The sequence below is a fragment of the Ruditapes philippinarum genome, unplaced genomic scaffold (genome assembly GCF_026571515.1).
Source record: "Ruditapes philippinarum isolate M1 unplaced genomic scaffold, ASM2657151v2 ctg14278_1_1_1_1, whole genome shotgun sequence".
Taxonomy (NCBI): domain Eukaryota; kingdom Metazoa; phylum Mollusca; class Bivalvia; order Venerida; family Veneridae; genus Ruditapes; species Ruditapes philippinarum.
Window position 1 is genome coordinate 2,729 of NW_026853200.1, and position 20,751 is coordinate 23,479.

The following is a 20,751-nucleotide window of genomic DNA, read 5'->3' on the forward strand; positions in this document are numbered from 1 at the left end:
TCTCTTCAAATAAAAAAGCTATGGACTTGAAACTTCATAGGATGATAGATCTCATTAAGAAGAAGTGCAGTGTGTAAGAACCCGTACTCTGCACTTCCTAATTTTTGAGTTATTGCCCTTTGTTAATTTTCATACTTTATTTTTGTCCGGGCCATTTCTCCTAATGTATAAAAGCCATGGACTTGAAACTTCATAGGATGATAGATCTCATTAAGAAATAGTGCAGTGCATAAGAACTGATACTCTGCATTTCTTATTTTTTGAGTTATTGCCCTTTGTTGATTTTCTTATTTTATTTTTGTCCTGGTCATTTCTCCTCAAGTATGAAAGCTATGGACTTGAAACATCATAGAATGATAGATCTTATTGATAAGAAGTGCAGTTCACAGAAACTGCTGCTCTGCACTTATATTTTTTTTAGTTATTGCCCTTTGTTTTTTTTCCTATTTCATTTTTGTCCTGGCCATTTCTCCTAAACTACATTGTTCACAAGGCGACACATCCGACTCGCGGAGTTCTAGTTTGGAAAGATATATTGGAAATAAAATTATTTTATTAGAATCAATAATGTCAACAACATCAGTTTTAGTGCAATTAGTAGGTTTCAAGTGTGCTTTTGTGGCCTGTGGGATGTGCTAAGTATATTAATGATCGGCATACTTGTAACATACATATTTGTGTAAATGAAATGTAACTACACCTAGCTAACTACACATATGTTTCTACTTAAAGGATGTCGGGAACTGGTGATGTTGGACAAGATGCACAAACAAAGGTAATTAATTTATTTTTCTACAGCCTTTTACATGTATTTTAATTTTTGAAGTTTTATGTTTTTTAAAAAGGTACATTTAGGCTTGACTGTTTGAGGAATAGCTACATTGTTCTCCTCAGGCACCTGACTGGCCAAGTATTTAAAGCAGCATGCCTTCAGGCTCATGATAAATTATTTTCATGAAATTTTTGAAAAATAAAATATTGAGAAGTGAACAAAAAATAATTTACACATTAGATTGCAAACATAACTTGCAATTCACATAACATACCGAAAAGAGGTAAAAATAAATGAAAATAGCCTTTACTTTGTTAGTATCACAGTGTAAGTAACACAGTAGCAATATGGTGATAAATACTGCAAAATCAATCAATTATCTGGAGACATGCAGCTTTAAACCAAAAAATGATATATTTCCTTGCCCTGACTTAATTGTAACTCATTATAAAACTTGCTTTTTTGCATCTCATTAGCATTTGAATATACATCATTCACTTGTTTGGTCCTCATTTGGCATACACATGTCATAAACTATAAGAAAAAAAATGAAATGAAACGAAAATTCCATATTTCTTCTACTTCAGACTTCTGAGGAAGGTGACAAAGAAAATCTAGTAATGAACGGTGTTGATAAAGATGATGATCAATCAAATTCTAATGAATTATCTCAGGATGGAAGCAAAAATGAGCCCCAGAAAACGCTTAAAGATGAAAGCCAAATACGTAGTAATAGTGATGGAAATCCAGTTTTAGGTGACAATTTAGATCCAGCTGTCAAGGAAGAGACCTCAAGAACTAACTGTAATCATGAACATTCACAAGAACAAAATGAAACTGATAAAACAGAAGAGGGTAATTCTAGTGAAAACAAAACAGAGACTGAGGAAAAAGAAGAATTTATGGATATTCTTGGGAATGGAACACTTCTAAAAAAGGTATTCTTTTGGGGGTTCTTTATTTACTTTAGAAGACATAATGACATGTTGTTTTTTAGCTCACCAGAGCCGAAGGCTCAGGGTGAGCTATAAGTATCAAAGGGGGATACCCCGGCATCTGTCGTCATGCGTCAACAATCGTCTTCTTCTCTGAAACTGCTGGACAGATTTACTTCAAATTTGGTCTGTAGCATCCTTGTGACAGTGACACTTGAATTTGCTCATTTCATTTCTATTGGCCCCTTTTAGGGGTCAACAGAGCTAAAAAAAAGAAAAACCTTTAAACATCTTCTTCTACAGAACTAATTGATAAATGATCACCAAACTTTGACGTAGCATTCTTGGGTAGTCTTTTATCAAGTTTGCTCATATTAATTTGATTGGCCCCTTTTAGGGGTCTCTAGGGCTAAAAATAGAAAACCCTTAAGACATCTTTCGTCTACAGAACTAATGGATGGATGATCACCAAATTTTGTCTGAAGCATTCTTGTGTAGTCTTTCATCAAGTTTGCTCATATTAGTTTGATTGGCCCCTTTTAGGGGCTGCTAAAGCTAAAAATAGAAATACCTTTAAACATCTATATCCAAAAAACTAATTGATGGATGATCATAAACTTTGTCTGTAGCATTCTAGGGTAGTCTTTCATCAAGTTTGCTCATATTAATTTGATTGGCCCCTTTTAGGGGTCTTTAGGGATAGAAATAGAAAAAACCTTTCAACATCTTCTTCTATAAAACCTTTAAACATCTTGTCTGTAGCATTCTTAGGAAGTCTTTTATCAAGTTTGATCATATTAATTTGATTGGCCCCTTTTAAGGGTCTCTAGGGCTAAAATAGAAAAACCTTTAAACGGCATCTTCTATAGAACTAATTGATGAATGATCACCAAACTTTGTCTGTAGCATTCTAAGTAGTCTTTTATCAAGTTTGCTCATATTAATTTGATTGGCCCATTTAGGAGCTGCTAAAGCTAAAAATAGAATACCTTTAAACATCTTTATCTAGTGAACTACAATGTAATTGATGGATGATCACCAAACTTTGTCTGTAACATTCTTGGTTAGTCTTCTATCAAATTTGCTTTTACACTGGAGCCGCGATATAGCGCTCATGTTGGGGTCCATGATCTCAAGACAGCGTTGTAACGAGTAACTTTTTATAACGCTCATTTTGTAATTATAGCGAAATATGAATGAATGTTTGTAAATTTCCAGTAAAATAGCGGTGTTAACGTGAGTAATGTGTGGTCATGAAAATTGATACCTAGTGGATGGGACTAAATTAATTGTCTTTCCTGCTGTCTCTTGTGAAAAAATCAGTCATCCTCAACAACTTTTTTGCAGATAGATCGAAAGTGCATGCTTTTTAAAATTAATTGTACGCTTGGGTGATTTACTTAACTCGTCGGTGTTTGCATATCTTAGCTAACAGTTTGATACCTGACTGATCAACAGATCAAAATGAACAAAAGAGCGGATTAACGCTTACCTGTGTATGACTTCACACCTTCTTATCATGAGTGACGTAATTATGACTGTTTATTGCACTCGACTGACACATTAAACAAGCGTTATAGTGGATAAGGTGCGGTATTGATATACATAAAAAAAAAATATAATCGGCGGAAAAAAAAGACTTTTTTTGGGGAGCAAAGGCATATGAGTGTTATACTGAGATTAGCGCTATACCGAAGAGCGCTATATCGCGCCTCCAGTGTATTAATTTGATTTGATAAAATAGAAAAACCTTTGAACATCATTTCTTACTGAAATAATTGATAGATGATCACCAAACTTTGTAGCATTATTAGGTAGTCTTTTATCAAGTTTGCTTATATTAATTTGATTGGCTCAAATTTAATATCAGAAAATATTGACAATGGATAATATCCAACACTGAAAAGCAGTTGTTTCTGGTGAGTGACTCAGGGCCATCATGGCCCTCTTGTTTTTGTTTGTTTTTCTAGATTTTATTTTTTCTTTCAACCAGTATATCAGCCATCTATATGCATCTACGGAGTAGTAGGACATATAGGGATCACTTCTCCGCCGTCTGTCTGTCTCTGTCCGTCACAAAACTTGTCCGGACTACTCCTCATAAACTACTGGTGCAATTTCATCCAGACTTAACAGCAGGGCCGGCAAAATCAATTGTCCGAGTTGCCCGAGTCGTATAATTGTAGGTCCGGGCAAGTAAAATTCTGCAGTTTACTTGTCCGTGGACAAGTAAATTTTGGCGGCTAAAAGAGGAATTCTGAAGAAAAAAATCTAGTTCTTTTCTAATGGATCTAAATCAGAAGGAAAATCACACATTTACATGTAATACGAAAACTAGCATGTCATTCGTGAGGGCATTCCGTGCATATTAGAGTGTTACTTATAATTTAAAGTGTTTATATAAATAGCGACCAACCAAGCTTGGGGTTTTTCTTACGTCATGCAGTTACTGCATGTGCGCGGCAATCAACTAATTATTGAACCTATCAAGGTCAGTATGTGGGGTACATGTTTGTTTTGGTTTATGACTACCGACTTAGCCTCTGCAATAAAATATTTCCGGTAGCAACGGGGATTCTGCCATAAAATTGACTTGGAAGCTGTGCTCGTTTCAAGAGCATTTATTGTTCAGATAGCAGACACAGCATCAATCTCCCAACAATTGTCTTTGAAATACCGCTGTGTTGTCACATGAAAACTAAATACATAGTATAATTTTTCCAGGTCATTCGGGAATATTTACGCAAAATAAGTTGAATCACATTCGGCAATTTGACTGCTTAAATTTATGTGGACAAAGTCATTTTATGATTTATTTTATGTAAAGATTTCTTGTGAAAATGCCTTTGTTTTTGAATGTCTAATACTGGTGTTAATGTATACATGTCAGTTTCATCGTCGCCAAAGATAATGATGTCAAAATTTTCACAATTCATCTGCTGCAACCAAGTGTATATACTAAGGGTGTAACGGTTTACCGGTATACCGATATATTGCAATATGAAAAAATAAATTTCGAACCGCGGTACGATTTTTGGAAAACCGGTATTTTATAAAAATCATCATTTTCAATTAATTGCCTTCTAATTTTGTACAAATTTCACATAAAATCTTTAATTGGCAAAGTTTGTTGGCGCCAACGTAAGATAAAAGTATCCGACAACTAGTACACTTAAAAGTCAATAAGCGGCCGCATAATTTACATAAGCTGCCCATATGTGAAAGGTCACACGCGACTAGTTTTGTTTATCAAATTGTGTGACACTACTTTCTATTTATTCCTTACATTTTTATTAAGTTTCTACTAAAAGTATATACATATAATAATAATTAAAAATGTTACTCCATCTTTACATCAAAACATATACACGACAATACGTATTGCAATATATCGCAATACGCTTCAGCAAAATGGCAATATATTGCAATACGGTTTTTGCTGTATTGTTACACCCCTAGTATATACGTATATGATATTACATTCTAAGACAATCATAATTATATCATTAAAAAAGCCAGATGTCATCAATTTGACAAATCTAACTCAAGACTACATATGATTTTTTTTAACAGGATTCAAATGAATATTATATAGATGAATAGAATAAGGAGTGAATAAATAACAAATGGTACCAGAGTGCAAAAAATAAAGACATATTTTTAGAGCAATTTGGGTGCAAGTGACACAAGGAAAACTGTAAAAGACCAATGCTCCTTCCAGTAACATATACACAATTTGTCCATCACTGCCGTTCTACTTTAATCTACTGCCGTTAACATTTTATAAATATAAATTATATTATAATCATAATATATTGTATCATTAAACATATGGCACAGAATGTTTAATAAAATTGAAAAAAAGTTCATAATCATATTGCTCTTCTTTATTGACATTTGCAGTAAATATTAAATATATATTTTACGGACAAGTGAACATTGAGTACGGACAAGTAAATTTCTTAGGTTACTTGTCCGTGGACAAGTACAATTTTTTGAGATTTTGCCGGCCCTGAACAGGAATGATCAGTACCAAGTCTAGTTGTGCATATTTTCAGCATTTTCCAGTTCAATGATTTTGTCAGAGTAATGGCCCTTTAATAATATTTTTATTTTTAAAGTTTGTCCGTACAACTTCTGTTATACCGCTTATGCAATTTCAATGAAACTTTATAGGATTGATCTGTAGCTCAAGTCCTTGCGCATATTGCAAGGGTTTTCCAGTTGAATGATTTTTGGCCGAGTTATAGCCCTTTGATAAAAAGGTGTTTTTTTCTGTGTGTTGCCAGATACACAAAACTTGTCAGGACTACTCATAAACTACTGGTGCAATATCATCCAAACTTTACAGGAATTATCAGTATCAAGTCTAGTTGTGCATATTGTCACCATTTTCAGGTTCAATGATTTTTGTCAGAGTTATGGCCGTTTAATAATTTTTATTAAAGTTTGTCTGGACGATACACAAAAGCTTGTCCGGACTACTTCTCATAAACTACTGGGGCAATTTTATCCAAACTTTACAGGAATGATCAGTACCAAGTCTAGTTGTGCATTGTCTGTCCGTCTGTCACAAAACTTGTCCCAACTTGAAATTGGCCATCATGAGCAACACATGTGATCACTGATCACTCTAGTATATACATAGCTGCATCTCGCAACAGATATTTGTGGAATTTAGTGATAAAAAATTTATGGCATTTTTTTGCGGTCCACTGCGAAATTACTCGCTTTATATCCAAGACCCAAATTGTAGCAACCACACCAGTGTGGGTCTTGCGTGTCATGCACTGTAGTTCATATGATAAAAAAAAAGCAAAACGCTTATAATTTCATAAAACTGTATTGATTCCAAAGACATTTAACTTCATTTCTCTATCGCCCTGACAAACTCTTAAGGTATACCATGAAATAAATTCGGAACAGAAAGGGGCAGTGGGAGGGGATGTGATGAGCAGGTCCTTTATACATTTATGTTTTATCACATATAAGCTCCAGACAAAACTGTCAAATATATTTATCTACAAGACTAAATGTTTCACTTTTTTAACTAGATTGAATAGTTTGAACTTAAAACTGTATGCAGAGTTATGCACAATTTTACAATAATAGTCTGCCAACTTGTCTGGTCAAAGTAATGAATTTGAAAAATCATGGTCAGGCTGTAATAGATTTATGATTTTAACTGACCATTTTAACTTTTTGATGTTAAATTTTATTTTCAAGCCTTAGGTAAGTAACTAATATAAAGACAGAATTTGAGTTTGTTTGCAGGGACAGGATGTGTGGTGATCCTCAAATATAAAAGGAAGCAAAATATGATATTATGAAATTTTACTGTCAGTTGGTGTGAGAGGAATAAAAGATTTTGCCAAGGAATAAAATTGTTTTCTTTGAATATTGTGGATATTGTTTTTTATATTTCAGGTGGTAGAAAAAGGGTCCGGTAACAGACCACAAATGGGAGAAGAAGTAATCATAAAATATGTGCCAGAAATTCCGGAACTTGAAACAGTGTTACCAGAGGAACATCTAGAGTTTGTGTTAGGAGATGGGGACGTTGTACAAGGTAAATTTCTCTGTTTTGCTAAAAAATTATTAGAATATATTTTTCCCGCAATCAGCTAATATTAATTATTCTCTCAAAATCAGTCCAATCTTAACCACTAATTAAAATTTTGTGACCTTGTGTCATACACAGCGGAAGACTTTTTATGTTGATCGGCAAATAGAATGATAATATCTGTCAAATTGATATCTTTTATATGTTACGTTTTGGATTAGATTGTCTGTCTCAAGGGTACCCTGCCCATTTGGCATTAACAAGGCTTGCCAACCGCAAATGTATGTGATATTTTTCTTCTTGCATATTCTATTATATTCAATCATATTGAAACAGATCATAACATTATAACATTTAGCTGAAGTATAAACTGTGTGAGTGAACAGAAAACTTGCTTATCATTACAAAATACAGTTAATAGACAAGGGGCATAATTTTGAAAACAATATTTTTGGAGTTATGCCCCTTTTTAACTTACAATTTTTAACAGACAAGCCTTTACACAGCATGCAGTGCTCTTGTGTTGTTTTACTCGACAGGAATATCTCATTTTGTCATTTGATCAACCAATTTCATTTTTTATATGCCGAAAGAATTTTGGGCATATTATGTTGTACCCCTTGGCGTCTGTACGTCCGTCTGTCCGTTAGCATAACTTAAGTTCCATTTGGCCCACAATATTCAACCTTCATAGGATGACTGTCCATATTAGGTAGAAGACCCCTGTTGATTTTGGGGTCACAAGGTCAAAGGTCACTATTACCTTAAAACTCAAAACAGTTCCCGAAGCATAACTTAAGTCCCATTTGGCCCACAGTGTTCAAACTTCATAGGATGATTATCCATATTGGGGAGAAGACCCCTATAGATTTTTGGGTCACAAGGTCAAAGGTCAAGGTCACTATGACTTTAAAACTGAAAACTGTTTCCGGAGCATAACTTGAGTCCTGTTTGGCCCACAGTGTTCAAACTTCATAGGATGATTGTCTATATTAGGTAGAAGACCCCTATTGATTTTGGAGTCACAAGGTCAAAGGTCAAGGTCACTATGACCTTAAAGCTGAAAACAGTTTCCGGAGCATAACTTAAGTCCCATTTGGCCCACAGTGTTCAACTTCATAGGATAATTGTCTATATTAGGTTGAAGACCCCTATTGATTTTGAGGTCACAGATCAAAGGCCAAGGTCACTATGACCTTACAACTGAAAACAGTTTCCAGAGCATTACATTAGTCCCATTTGGCCCACAATGTTCAAACTTAATAGGATGATTATCCATATTGGGTAGAAGACCCCTATTGATTTTAGGGTAACAAGGTCAAACATCAAGGTTTCTATGACCTTAAAACTGAAAACAGATTCTGGAGCATAACTTAAGTTCCATTTGGCCCACAGTGTTCAAACTTCATAGGGTGATTGTCCATATTGGGAAGAAGACCGCTATTGATTTTTGGGTCACAAGGTCAAAGGTCAAGGTCACTATTACCTTAAAACTGAAATCAGTTTTCGGAACATAACTTAAGCTTCATTTGGCCCACAGTGTTCAAACTTCATAGGATGATTGTCCATATTGGGTAGAAGACCCCTAGTGATTTTAGGGTCAAAGGTCATGGTCACTATTACTTTAAAACTGAAAACAATTTCCAGGGCATAACTTAAGTTCTATTTGGCCCACAATATTCAAACTTCATAGGATGACTGTTCATATTAGGTAGAAGACCCCTATTGATTTTGGGGTCACAAGGTCAAAGGTCAAGGTCACTATTACCTTTAAACTGAAAACAGTTTCCCAGGTATAACTTAAGTTCCAATTGGACCACAATATTCAAACTTCATAAAAGGATTATTATTTGAAGGAGGTAATACTTTATTTAATTCCAATGTCTTACAAATGCTTCTTTACTGGAAAAAAAATCACTTTCGGGCATATAATTGTCTGCCTAGCGGTGCTCTTGTTCATTTCATTATCTCACTTTTAAATGCATATAACATAGAAAATAGAATAAAAGTAGGTGTCCATAAGGACTATCATAAACAAAAGTTTTATTTTTGACTCTCAGAATCGTTTATTCTTTTTTAACTTTTATTTGCAGCCTTGGATCTTGCTGTAGCACTGATGAATGTAGGAGAGACAGCTATTATAATATCAGGATACAAATATATGTATGGAGAATTAGGCCTGTAAGTATAAATAGGGAGGGTGTGTTTGACTTTCCCTCGGTCCAGCCTTAAATGAGCCCGTCCAGACTCAAATCTACTAGGGCCGATTGGTTATAGATTGATTTTGTGATCTTTGATACATTTGTTTCTATAATAGGAAAATATGCTGTTATTAACTTAAAGAACAGGTTATATTTGCTATTAAAAATAATATGAGAAAATGTTATTTCCTAATTGATGTGAAACTAATTTAATTTCTTCTGTTATTTATAGAGATGACTTGTATACAAGGCCTCTGGCTGAATAGTTATTGACTGAGAATCAATTTTATAGGTGTCTTTCACTTGTTATTTTTATGCCCCCTGTTCCATAGATCAGGAGTGCATATTGATTTTGATCTGTCTGTCTGTCTGTTTTGTTACAAAACTTTAACCTTGATCATACTACAGAGGTACTTTCACTTTACTTTTACATGTATATTCTTTTTTAATTTTTTAGCTCACCTGTCACAAAGTGACAGGGTGAGCTTTTGTGATCGCTTTTCGTCCGGCGTCCGTCCGGCGTCCGTGTGTCGTCCGGCGTCCGTCCGTAAACTTTTACTTTAAATGACATCTCCTCATAAACCACCAAGCCAATTTCATCCAAACTTCACAGGTGGTCACCTTTAAAAATTGTTCAAAGAATTTAATTCCATGCAGAACTCTGGTTGCCATGGCAACCAAAAGAAAAAACTTTAAATATCTTCTTTTAAAAAACTATAAGAGCTAGAGCTTAGATATTTGGCATGACATCTTCTAGTGAGTGTCTACCAAGTTTGTGCAAATAAAAGCCCTTGGGTTAAATTGGCCCTGGGGGTCATTGATTTTCCCTATATGCATATAGTAAAAAATTAAAAAATCTTCTTTTAAAGAACCCAAAGAGCTAGAGCTAAGATATTTAGCATGAAACATGTTCTAATGGGTGTTTACCAAGTTTGTTCAAATAAAAGCCCTGGGGTCAAAATTGGCCCCGCCCCGGGGGGGTCATTGATTTTCCTATATGCATTTAGTAAAAACTTAAAAAATCTTCTTTTAAAGAACCCAAAGAGCTAGAGCTAAGATATTTAGCATGAAACATGCTCTAATGGGTGTCTACCAAGTTAGTTCAAATAAAAGCCCTGGGGTCAAAATTGGCCCCGCCCCGGGGGGTCATTGATTTTCCTATATACATATAGTAAAAACTTAAAAAATCTTCTTTTAAAGAACTCAAAGAGCTATGGCTAAGATATTGAGCATCAAACATGTTCTAATAGGTGTCTACCAAGTTTGTTCAAATAAAAGCCCTGGGGTCAAAATTGGCCCCGCCCCAGGGGTCATTGATTTTCCCTATGTGCATATAGTAAAAACTTAAAAAATCTTCTTTTAAAGAACCAAAAGAGTTAGAGCTAAGATATTTAGCATGAAACATGTTCTAATAAGTGTCTACCAATTTTGTCCAAATAAAAGCCCTGGGGTCAAAATTGGCCCCGCCCTGGGGGGTCATTGATTTTCCCTATATGCATATAGTAAAAACTTAAAAAATCTTCTTTTAAAGAACTCAAAGAGCTATTGCTAAGATATTTAGCATGAAACATGTTCTAATAGGTGTCTACCAAGTTTGTTCAAGTAAAAGACCAGGGGTCAAAATTGGCCCCGCCCCAGGGGTCATTGATTTTCTTTATATGTGTATAGCAAAATCTTTGGAAAAACCGAAATAGCTAGAGTTTAGATATTAAGCTAAAAACATCTTCTAGTAAGTGTCTACAAAGTTTGTTCAAATAAAAGCCCTGGGGTCAAAACTGGCCCGGCCCCAGGGGTGTCATTGTTTTTAACTATATGTGTATAGTAAAAACTTAAAAAAAATCTTCTTTTAAAAAGCCCAATGAGCTAGAGCTTAGATGTTTAGCATGAAACATCTTCTTATGGGTGTCTACCAAGTTTGTGCAAATAAAAGCCCTTGGGTTAAATTGGCCCTGCAACGTTTGGGGGGGGGGGGGGGGTTGTTGGGGCCTATATACAGGTGAGCGACCTCAGGGCCATCATGGCCCTCTTGTTTCTAATATTTTTTTCTTTTTCTTTTTTTTTCAGACAGCCTGATATACCTCCTCGGAGTAACTTTAAGTTAACTGTAGAATTATTAACAAACAAAGGACCTTTAGATTATCCAGCAATGGACTTCGGAACTAGATTTTCATTAGCGTAAGCATTTATTTATATGCATATATATCACAAACAGTGTCATATTTTAACCTATTTCCACATAGAAATGCTCCTGGACCACATGGAAGCCTCTAAATTTAAATGTAATATTAAGATATTTCCATAGTGAGGACTTTTACTTAGTATCACCTTTTAGGCTTTTACTGAAGAATTTATTTAACAAGTAGATATAAACACATGTGTGGTAATTAATTGATTAATTGGTAACAAACATGTTAAACAATGAGCCCAGTCAAAAGAATTTAGGACCAGGAAACCACAAGGTATTCAGGCTAGTGATTGGCAATGTCGTCCTGCCCAAATAGGTTTAAACAAGCCAAAAATGTTGCAAAATTAACATATGATCTACAAGTACAAAATAAAGGTTCATGTATATGAAAAACTTGGTTAACTACAAAAGCTTTTAGTAACTTATTATGTATTCTTGACTTTAAAGCAGCAGGCCCCCATATTTCTGTAAATATTTTAGAAATGCAAGATTATGTAATTTGTAAAATTGTTTTCAAATGTATGATTTATCCTAGCTGAAGACACTTACTATTCACATAGATGCATAAATTACCTATAACTTGTTAAAATATGCATAAAAATCTTGAATATTAACCAGGTTGAATTTTGGTAATGTCAATGGTAAATTTTGTCATATTTTGCGTAAATCATTCAAAGTTTCACCTCAAATGTAAATATTGATTAATTGATTGATTGATTGATAAAGAATGTAATACATTTTATGTATTTTGATATTCAGAAAGAAGAAGAAAGATCGAGGAAATTATTTACTTGTCAAAAGGAAAGAGTATTTCCCAGCATTGAATTCCTATACAAAGTAAGTTCATACATTTCTTTAATACTTATTCGTTATAAGTATGCCATCAGTATTAACTAATAAATGAGAATTGAATTTTCAGGGTGCGAATTTCGTCATGCTTTGTTCATGAAATTGTTTGCAAAATGTGCAAAAATCATGCACTATTGTCAAAAACATTCACAGTGTTTTACAGAATGCAATCCTGCATCCTAGAAGCATAAATTTACTTGCGGGACTTGTATAAAATAGAAGTCTGCATACGTTAGTATGCCCATAAGATAATTACAAAGACTGAATGAAATGCATTTGCAAACAGAAATTAAGATAAACTTTCTAACATGTCAAATCTTTTTGTGCCTATTTTTGTTAGTATTTCAAAACAATCAAAATTATGATAAAATAAATTTTAACTTGTTAAAATATTCAATTATACAATGTAAACGGTGAAAAAGTGGAAAAGGGATAGCATTGGCAACCATTTGGCCCTGCATGATAGGAAGGGCACTTAATGGGTTTGAATAACTAGAGTCTCTGTTGGTTTTGACCCGTGGTGTTTATTTATGTTTGTTACACCTGAGGTATGCCAAAATCATCTTTCCTGTTTCAACGCCATATGACCAAAATTTTCTTGGCATGCCGTAAGACCAATCCAAACAAACATACAAATGAAATATAAACAGCTGTTTATTGTCAAATATTAACAACATCCTGCAAAAGTGCTCACAATCATCATCATCACAGGTGCTCTCTACTTTTATGCCCCCACAATGTGGGAGCATATAGCGTTGCACTTGTCCGTCCGTACGTCCCGAAATCTTGTGAACGCAACTCCTCTTAAACTGGATGGCAGATTTTGCTTAAACTTACAGGGATGAACAACCTTAATGTGTAGATGGTAGTAAAGGAAGGAATTTTTGCTGCGACCAAATTTAACAGAATTATGGCCCTTTGTTGATTTTTTCACTAGCTACTATCTAGAAATTTTGTGAACGCAACTCCTCTTAAACCGGATGGCAGATTTTGCTTTAACTTACAGGGATGAACAACCTTAGGGTGTAGATGGTAGTAAAGGAAAGAATTTTTGCTGCGACCAAATTTAAAAGAATTATGGCCCTTTGTTGATTTTTTCACTATATACTATGTAGAAATTTTGTGAATGCAACTCCTAAACCAGATGGCAGATTTTGCTTAAACTTCCAGGGATGAACAACCTTAATGTGTAGATGGTAGTAAAGGAAGGAATTTTTGCTGCAACCAAATTTAACAGAATTATGGCCCTTTGTTGATTTTTTCATTATATACTATGTAGACATTTTGTGAACGCAACTCCTCTTAAACCGGATGGCAGATTTTGCTTTAACTTCCAGGGATTAACAACCTTAATGTGTAGATGGTAGTAAAGGAAGGAATTTTTGCTGCGAACAAATTTAATAGAATTATGGCCCTTTGTTGATTTTTAGTTTTCAACTTGTGGCGCATGTAGTCCAAAAAATATTTGACCTAGAGTCATAACATTGACAGAACAGTGGCGTGTGGGGGCATCAGTGTCCTATGGACACATTTCTAGTTGTTTTATGAAAATGATTGGGAAAATTGGTGTGATTTTGAGTAATTTTCCTGTACGGAAGATGCTTATGATCATTCACTTCAATAATGATAGTGCGAAAATCTCTATATTTTGTCATAATTGCCCATCTTAGAATTAGCAAGTTTTGTCTTTTCTAATTGGACCTTAGGTGAAATTTCAACACCTTTTCCTTTAATTAACATCTTTGTCCATAGCTTGCTAATCATGAACTTTGATATCTATACAGTGAAACTTTGTTAAAGCAGACTCGTTGAGACCTTGACAAATTGTATGATATATCCGAGGTTTCTTAATAATTACCAAAATAAGGAATACTGTAAATATCTTAAAAACAATCAATGATAAGCACACTTAACTATATAACAAACAGGTTATAATATTACTTGCAACATGGCTCGAAAATTATCATTGTTTAGAATTCTTAGTTTAGTCATAATTATTGTATATTCATAATCTATTAATACACGGAAGAAATTCTCAATTACATATGTTTGTTCTGATGATATTTTAATCTTAATATCATGAGTGAGACTTAAAAAAGTGTTGGAGCACCACACTAAATACTGTATATCAGACAAGGCGTTTGAATTAATAAATCCTTAAATCTCGCCTTTTCATCCAACAAAATATACTTTAAAACATCTAATTCATCTTTTCACACCCATTTGTATAAGAAAAGAATGAAAAATGTAAGAATTGGCGAAGAAGGCAATATTTTTCAACTTTTTGATCATAATTTCTGCAAACTTCTATAGGTACTGCTCCAACACTGTATTGAGAAATGGTGAAAATAAGGTCATTTTTCACAATTTGCTATAAACAACTAAATAACAGTGGTTACAATGTATTTGGTAAATGCTTGATTTTGATCTTGATACACAATGTTTTATTACTGTCTGAGTTTACGCTATAAGTGAGTATGATATAAAGACAAATTGTTATATAAGATGAAAAATGGAGAAATATCAGGACCTAGCGGTAGTATTCCTTATAAAGGAGTGTAAGCTGTATTCAAGTTCTCCTTAAATGAACCCATTTAACTCAAGGTTAGAAAAAAATAATATCTTGTTATTTTCTCATGTAACCATCCTGTTCACAAGTTTTTCAATCTTTTTGCTTTGTCATGTACTGTATGAACTTATGGTCCTTGCCAGGAAATAATTAAACACGTACGGTTAGTGTTGAATATAACCTAGAGGTTTTCCCAATCCTAAAGTTAATTACATGTATTTATTGTGATAAAAGATATGAAAATAAAAATACTAAAACTTCTGAAATTTTATATGGCTTTTTATTTTGATTGAATATATTTTCTTTTGAATAAAGTTAAAAGTTATAAAAAGACTTGAACTAGGTTATGGAAGCCTTCCAACTGAAAACCACAAGTATATACACAATTTAGTAATAAATGCAAAATAAATTTTGATCAAATAAATATCATTTTATTTACAAATAACAATAGATATTTTTGAACTGGGCTTATCTATAGGTACAAACTTTTGCCATTATAGCTTCACTGTGCATTACCCGTCACAATAGATTTGTCAACCTGTTGCACTTATTTTTTGAAGCTGTTACTTTAAAAGTTTGTTTGTACCTGATAACTGATTAGCTGGGGAAAAAACTCAATATTCTTTATTCCTGATAAAGTCTATTTACCTAGATTAAACTCCATGACCTCTCTTGGATCTATGGCTGATCACATTGGTTCAAACCCCGTCAGAGGTGCAGGAGCAAGAAACTTTACATTAGTTGCTTTCTTTGTTGTTGGATTTATTCAGTCAAGCTCAAAATATTAAATTTTAATTTTCCTTTTCACAAGAAAATGATGTTTGCTGAGTACTCATTACTGTAATATTCTTCCCCAGATGTGTTTGATTTAAGAAATAAGAAAAGAGTTGAGGTAGGCTTCCGCTAGGCAATGGCTGTTGTTTTGATAATTACAGCTTTGAAATTTGAACCTTGTGCCCAATTCTAGTCACAGATTTGAATTTTGATATCAGTTGACCTATATTTTTACCAAAAGCCTGCTAGTTATTAAAATTTTCTGTCCCTTGTCATTGACAGGTTACTCATCATCATGTGAGTTATATAGGGTCGTAATGGCTTTCTTGTATAATGTAATGTCATTATGTTTTATATTTTTAGAGCTAGTAAGATTGTAGACCCAACATTAGGATGTGTATTTAACAATGTATCCCCGGAGAAACTTCAAGAATTATTAGAATTCCGAGCCATTGTTCACTGTAATGCAAGTCTTGCTAATTTCAAGGTATGTAAATTGTTAATAAGAATTAAATTGGTGATAGAAAATTTAAAAAGTTGTTAATGCCTTTGTGAATGATATTAAACCATTGAAAAATATTTATATATTAGACATATTGCAGCTTAATTTAAATCATTTGTAATTCAGAAGAAAAATATACCAAAAAGAAGACTTTTTATACATCAAAAGGCATGTGTCATTGGAACATATAATAAAGTATATCAGCTTGGGGCAACTAAAACAGAAAGATATACAAAAGATAATTAATATAGATAGATACTCAGAATTGAAAATTGAAACTCGTATTTTTAGCTCACCTGAGCACGAAGTGCTCAAAGGTGAGCTTTTGTCATCACTCTGCGTCCGTCGTGCGTCGTGCGTCGTGCGTCGTGCGTCCTTCAAAAAATGGCGTCAAACTTTTCAAACAACATCTCCTCCTAAACTACATGGCCAATTGCAACCAAACTTTACAGAAATGATCCTTAGGTGGACCCCTTTCAAAGTTGTTCAAAAATTTAAATTCCATTCAAAACTCTGGTTGCCATGGCAACCATTAAGAAAAACTTAAAAAATCTTCTTCTAAAAAACCGTAAGAGCTAGAGCTTAGATATTTGGCATGAAACATCTTCTAATGAGTGCCTACCAAGTTTGTTCAAATCAAAGCCCTAGGGTCAAAATTGGCCCCGCCCCAGGGGGTCATTGATTTCCCCTATATGCATTTAGTAAAAACTTAAAAAATCTTCTTTTAAAGAACTCAAAGAGCTAGAGCTAAGATATTTAGCATGAAACATGTTCTAATGGGTGTCTACCAAGTTTGTTCAAATAAAAGCCCTGGGGTCAAAATTGGCTCCGCCCCGGGGATCATTGATTTTCCTTATATGTGTATAGCAAAAACTTAAAAAATCTTCTTTAAAAAAACCCAAATAGCTGGAGTTTAGCTATTAAGCATGAAACATCTTCTAGTGAGTGTCTACAAAGTTTGTTCAAATCAAAGCCCTAGGGTCAAAATTGGCCCCGCCCCGGGGGTCATTGATTTTCCTTATATGACTGTGTATAGCAAAAACTTAAAAATCTTCTTTGAAAAAACCCAGATAGCTAGTTTTTAGATATAAAGCATGAAACATCTTCTAGTGAGTGTCTACCAATCTTGTTCAAATAAAAGCCCTAGGGTCAAAATTGGCCCCGCCCCAGGGTGTCTTTGATTTTCCCTATATGCATATAGTTAAAACTTAAAAAATCTTCTTTTAAAGAACCCAAAGAGCTAGAGCTAAGATATTTAGCATGAAACATCTTCTAATGAGTGTCTACAAAGTTTGTTCAAATAAAAGCCCTAGGGTCAAAATTGGCCCCGCCCCCGGGGGTCATTGATTTTCCCTATGTGCATATAGTAAAAACTTAAAAATCTTCTTTTAAAGAACTCAAAGAGCTAGAGCTAAGATATTTAGCATGAAACATGTTCTCATGGGTGTCTACCAAGTTTGTTCAAATAAAAGCCCTGGGGTCAAAATTGGCCCCGCCCCGGGGGTCATTCATTAGTTTGACTTTTTTTTTTTAGATATATACATATTATATATATACACATATATATTTAATATTTATATATATATATAAATATATATATATATATATAAATATATATATATATATATATATATACATATATATATACATATTATGATATATATATATATATATATATATATATATATATACATACATATATATATATATATATATATATATATATATATATACATGCATACATATACAACCAAGTTTGTTCAAATAAAAGCCCTGGGGTTTAAACTGGCCCCGCTCCAGGGGCCTATATACAGGTGAGCGACTTTGGGCCATCATGGCCCTCTTGTTGTGCTATTCTTAGCTGCTTTGAGTGAAAAGTAATTTTGGGTCAACTGTAGTAACTTATATGAAATAAAGAAGAACTTACAGTTTTGTGTTCAACCTTTTATGTATGTACAAATGTGAATAGCTTAAGAAAATGTAACAAAAGATTACTGCATGTTTAGAAATTGTTACTCTTTCAGATGAATCCATGAGCTCCACTTTTTTTTCAAAGAAAAAAATTAATTGGTATTTATCTCATTTAGAATTATTATTCTGGTTAAACAGAATAAGGGAATGATCTGAAATTTTGCACACAAGTTATTGGTCTAGACCAACATCGAAAAGGAATATTATTGAAAAATAGTTTCCAGTCCCGTCCTGTCAAAAAACTTGCGTGGAGTTCCTTTAAATAACTTTGTTGACATTTCAGTTGGAGTCATTTGATGCGGCAGAAAAGTCTGCACAGGAAGCGTGTTTACTGTGGCCATCATATAGCAAGGCTCATTGGAGACTCGCACAGGTTGGTGCACTAATTTTCTTGAAAACTTTGAAAAAGTAGTTGAAAGTAAAATATTGGGAAGTGAACAAAGAAAATAATTTATTAATTCCATTCAGCACTTACAGTTCATGTAAATCACCAAAAAGAGGTCAAAATATGCAAAGATAGCCCTTACTGTGGTAGTAACTCAGTAGAAGTATGGTGATAAATACTGCAAAATCAGTCTTTAACCGTATGCAACATGTAAATGATTACATTTTACTTATCTCGTAACATTTTCAGGCCCAGGAAAAGCTAGGAAAGTTAGAAGAGACGATAAAAAACTACAAACTGGCCCTTAAGTTTGACACAAACAATACAAATAGCAAAGTAAGTAAAAATACGAGGAGCAAAGTAAGTAGAACTCTTTGAAGGTTGAGGCATAGGTCAAGGTTGATATCACAAATTGATGAACAAAAGAAATCTACACAGTAATAATTTTATATATCAAAAAAGGTAGTGACCAACTTCCCATAATTTATGTTTTACTTAAAGGGACTCCCTTGACGTTTAAAAGCCTAAAAACATAACATTTTAATTTCGTACATAAATGAGCTGGGGCACTTTAAACAGAAATATATGCAAAAATAGTTAAGAAATATACTTTGAAATAAATTGAAAATCGTATTTTTATGCTTTTCTTAGCCCGATTTGAGTGAAAAGCGTTTAAACCCTTTTCATTTTGAGTCCTTTTTTACAATTTGAATAAGTGGATAAACAAAGTGCGCAAATGATCTGAAATTTTGATTAGTGGTCTAAACCTACATCAAATGGTACATTTATCTGGAAAAAATATTTTCAGTCCCATCATGTCAAAAAACCTCAGTGGAGTCCCTTTAAATTGTCTTTTAAATCTTCCTTTTGTTTATTCCTTCATTATCCTGGCTCTAATAGTACTATGAGGCACTGAGAATAGTCCAGTTAGGTGTCCTACTGACAGCTTTTGCTAACTTGACTATTTGAACAATAGGGAGAGCTATTGTACTCACCCAGGCTTCAATGTTGGTGTGACTCGTCGGTTAAGTTTTTGCATGCAAGTTGGTTCATCTAAAACTACTGAAGGGAATGAATTGAAACCTTTGCACACTTACTTGAGAGAATAATAGGAAGTCACTATCCAAGGCCTATAACTCTTGACATGGATTTTAAATGGAGTATGGCCCTACTGAACATAAAAAATTCTTAATTATTCAGACTCTTTTTATTAGGAATAGTCTAGTAAGCTGTCCTACCGAGAACTCTTGTTTTATTATAGTATTGCTTTACAAATTTTATTGTACAATATATGTAGGAAATTTTCATCATTAAGTGTTAGTTAATTTATGTTTGAAAAAAGTTTCAACATATTAAGCATTTTTGCGTTAACTACTGTTTTTTTAACATAGGTTGTTTTTTTTATAACAAATGTCTCAAATCTAACATTCTTATTACAAACATGTGAAATATTATTTCAGCTATTTCATGGGGAGTTAGAGAGATTGACAAAGATTTTAAAGAAGAGCAAGGCATCTGAGAAAGAAATGTATTCAAAAATGTTTTGGGGGTCTAACCCACCTAATATGGATAATAAACCAATATTAAAACGAAAAGAAGAATCATTGGTAAGGACTATCTTGTAATTTTGAAAATTATGTGTGTAGAATAATTTTTTTATGACAAATTGTTGCGCATGAGTGTAATAAAGGCATTTATATGATGAAAACTTTGTTACACTAGTGTAATCATGTGATCTAATAAGGGGAGCGGTGGCCTAGTGGTTAAGGTGTCCGCCTCTCAACCTAGAGGTCATTGGTTCGAGCCCTAATTGGGTCACAAGTGCCTGCCTCTCAACCCAGAGGTCATGGGTTTGAGCCCTAATTGGGTCTCTTCACAAGACACAAGTACTGGTTGGTTCCAGGAAGCTGACTCGAAAGTGATTAATATAAGTTGCAAGAACTTGTTTTGCAATCAAGCTAAAATAAATATGTTAAAACCAAAAATTACACTAGTGTAATATAATTTTGACATAATGTCATTTGCATTATGTGAGAACATAAGTG

The 20,751-nt window shown here is 33.7% G+C and overlaps 1 protein-coding gene across 1 annotated transcript; it reads left to right on the forward strand.

The window, feature by feature from the left end:
• Window positions 1-639: 639 nt before the first annotated feature.
• On the forward strand, window positions 640-20,313 carry LOC132736073 (peptidyl-prolyl cis-trans isomerase FKBP8-like; the record flags this gene model as incomplete). The annotated part of the gene is given in 10 exon segments (XM_060723139.1): window positions 640-775; window positions 1,360-1,710; window positions 7,135-7,276; window positions 9,364-9,451; window positions 11,536-11,646; window positions 12,416-12,493; window positions 16,212-16,335; window positions 18,605-18,694; window positions 18,956-19,042; window positions 20,167-20,313. Coding segments are annotated over 10 exon segments (1,260 nt in total), but the record flags the coding sequence as incomplete, so codon positions are not given.
• Window positions 20,314-20,751: the final 438 nt, after the last annotated feature.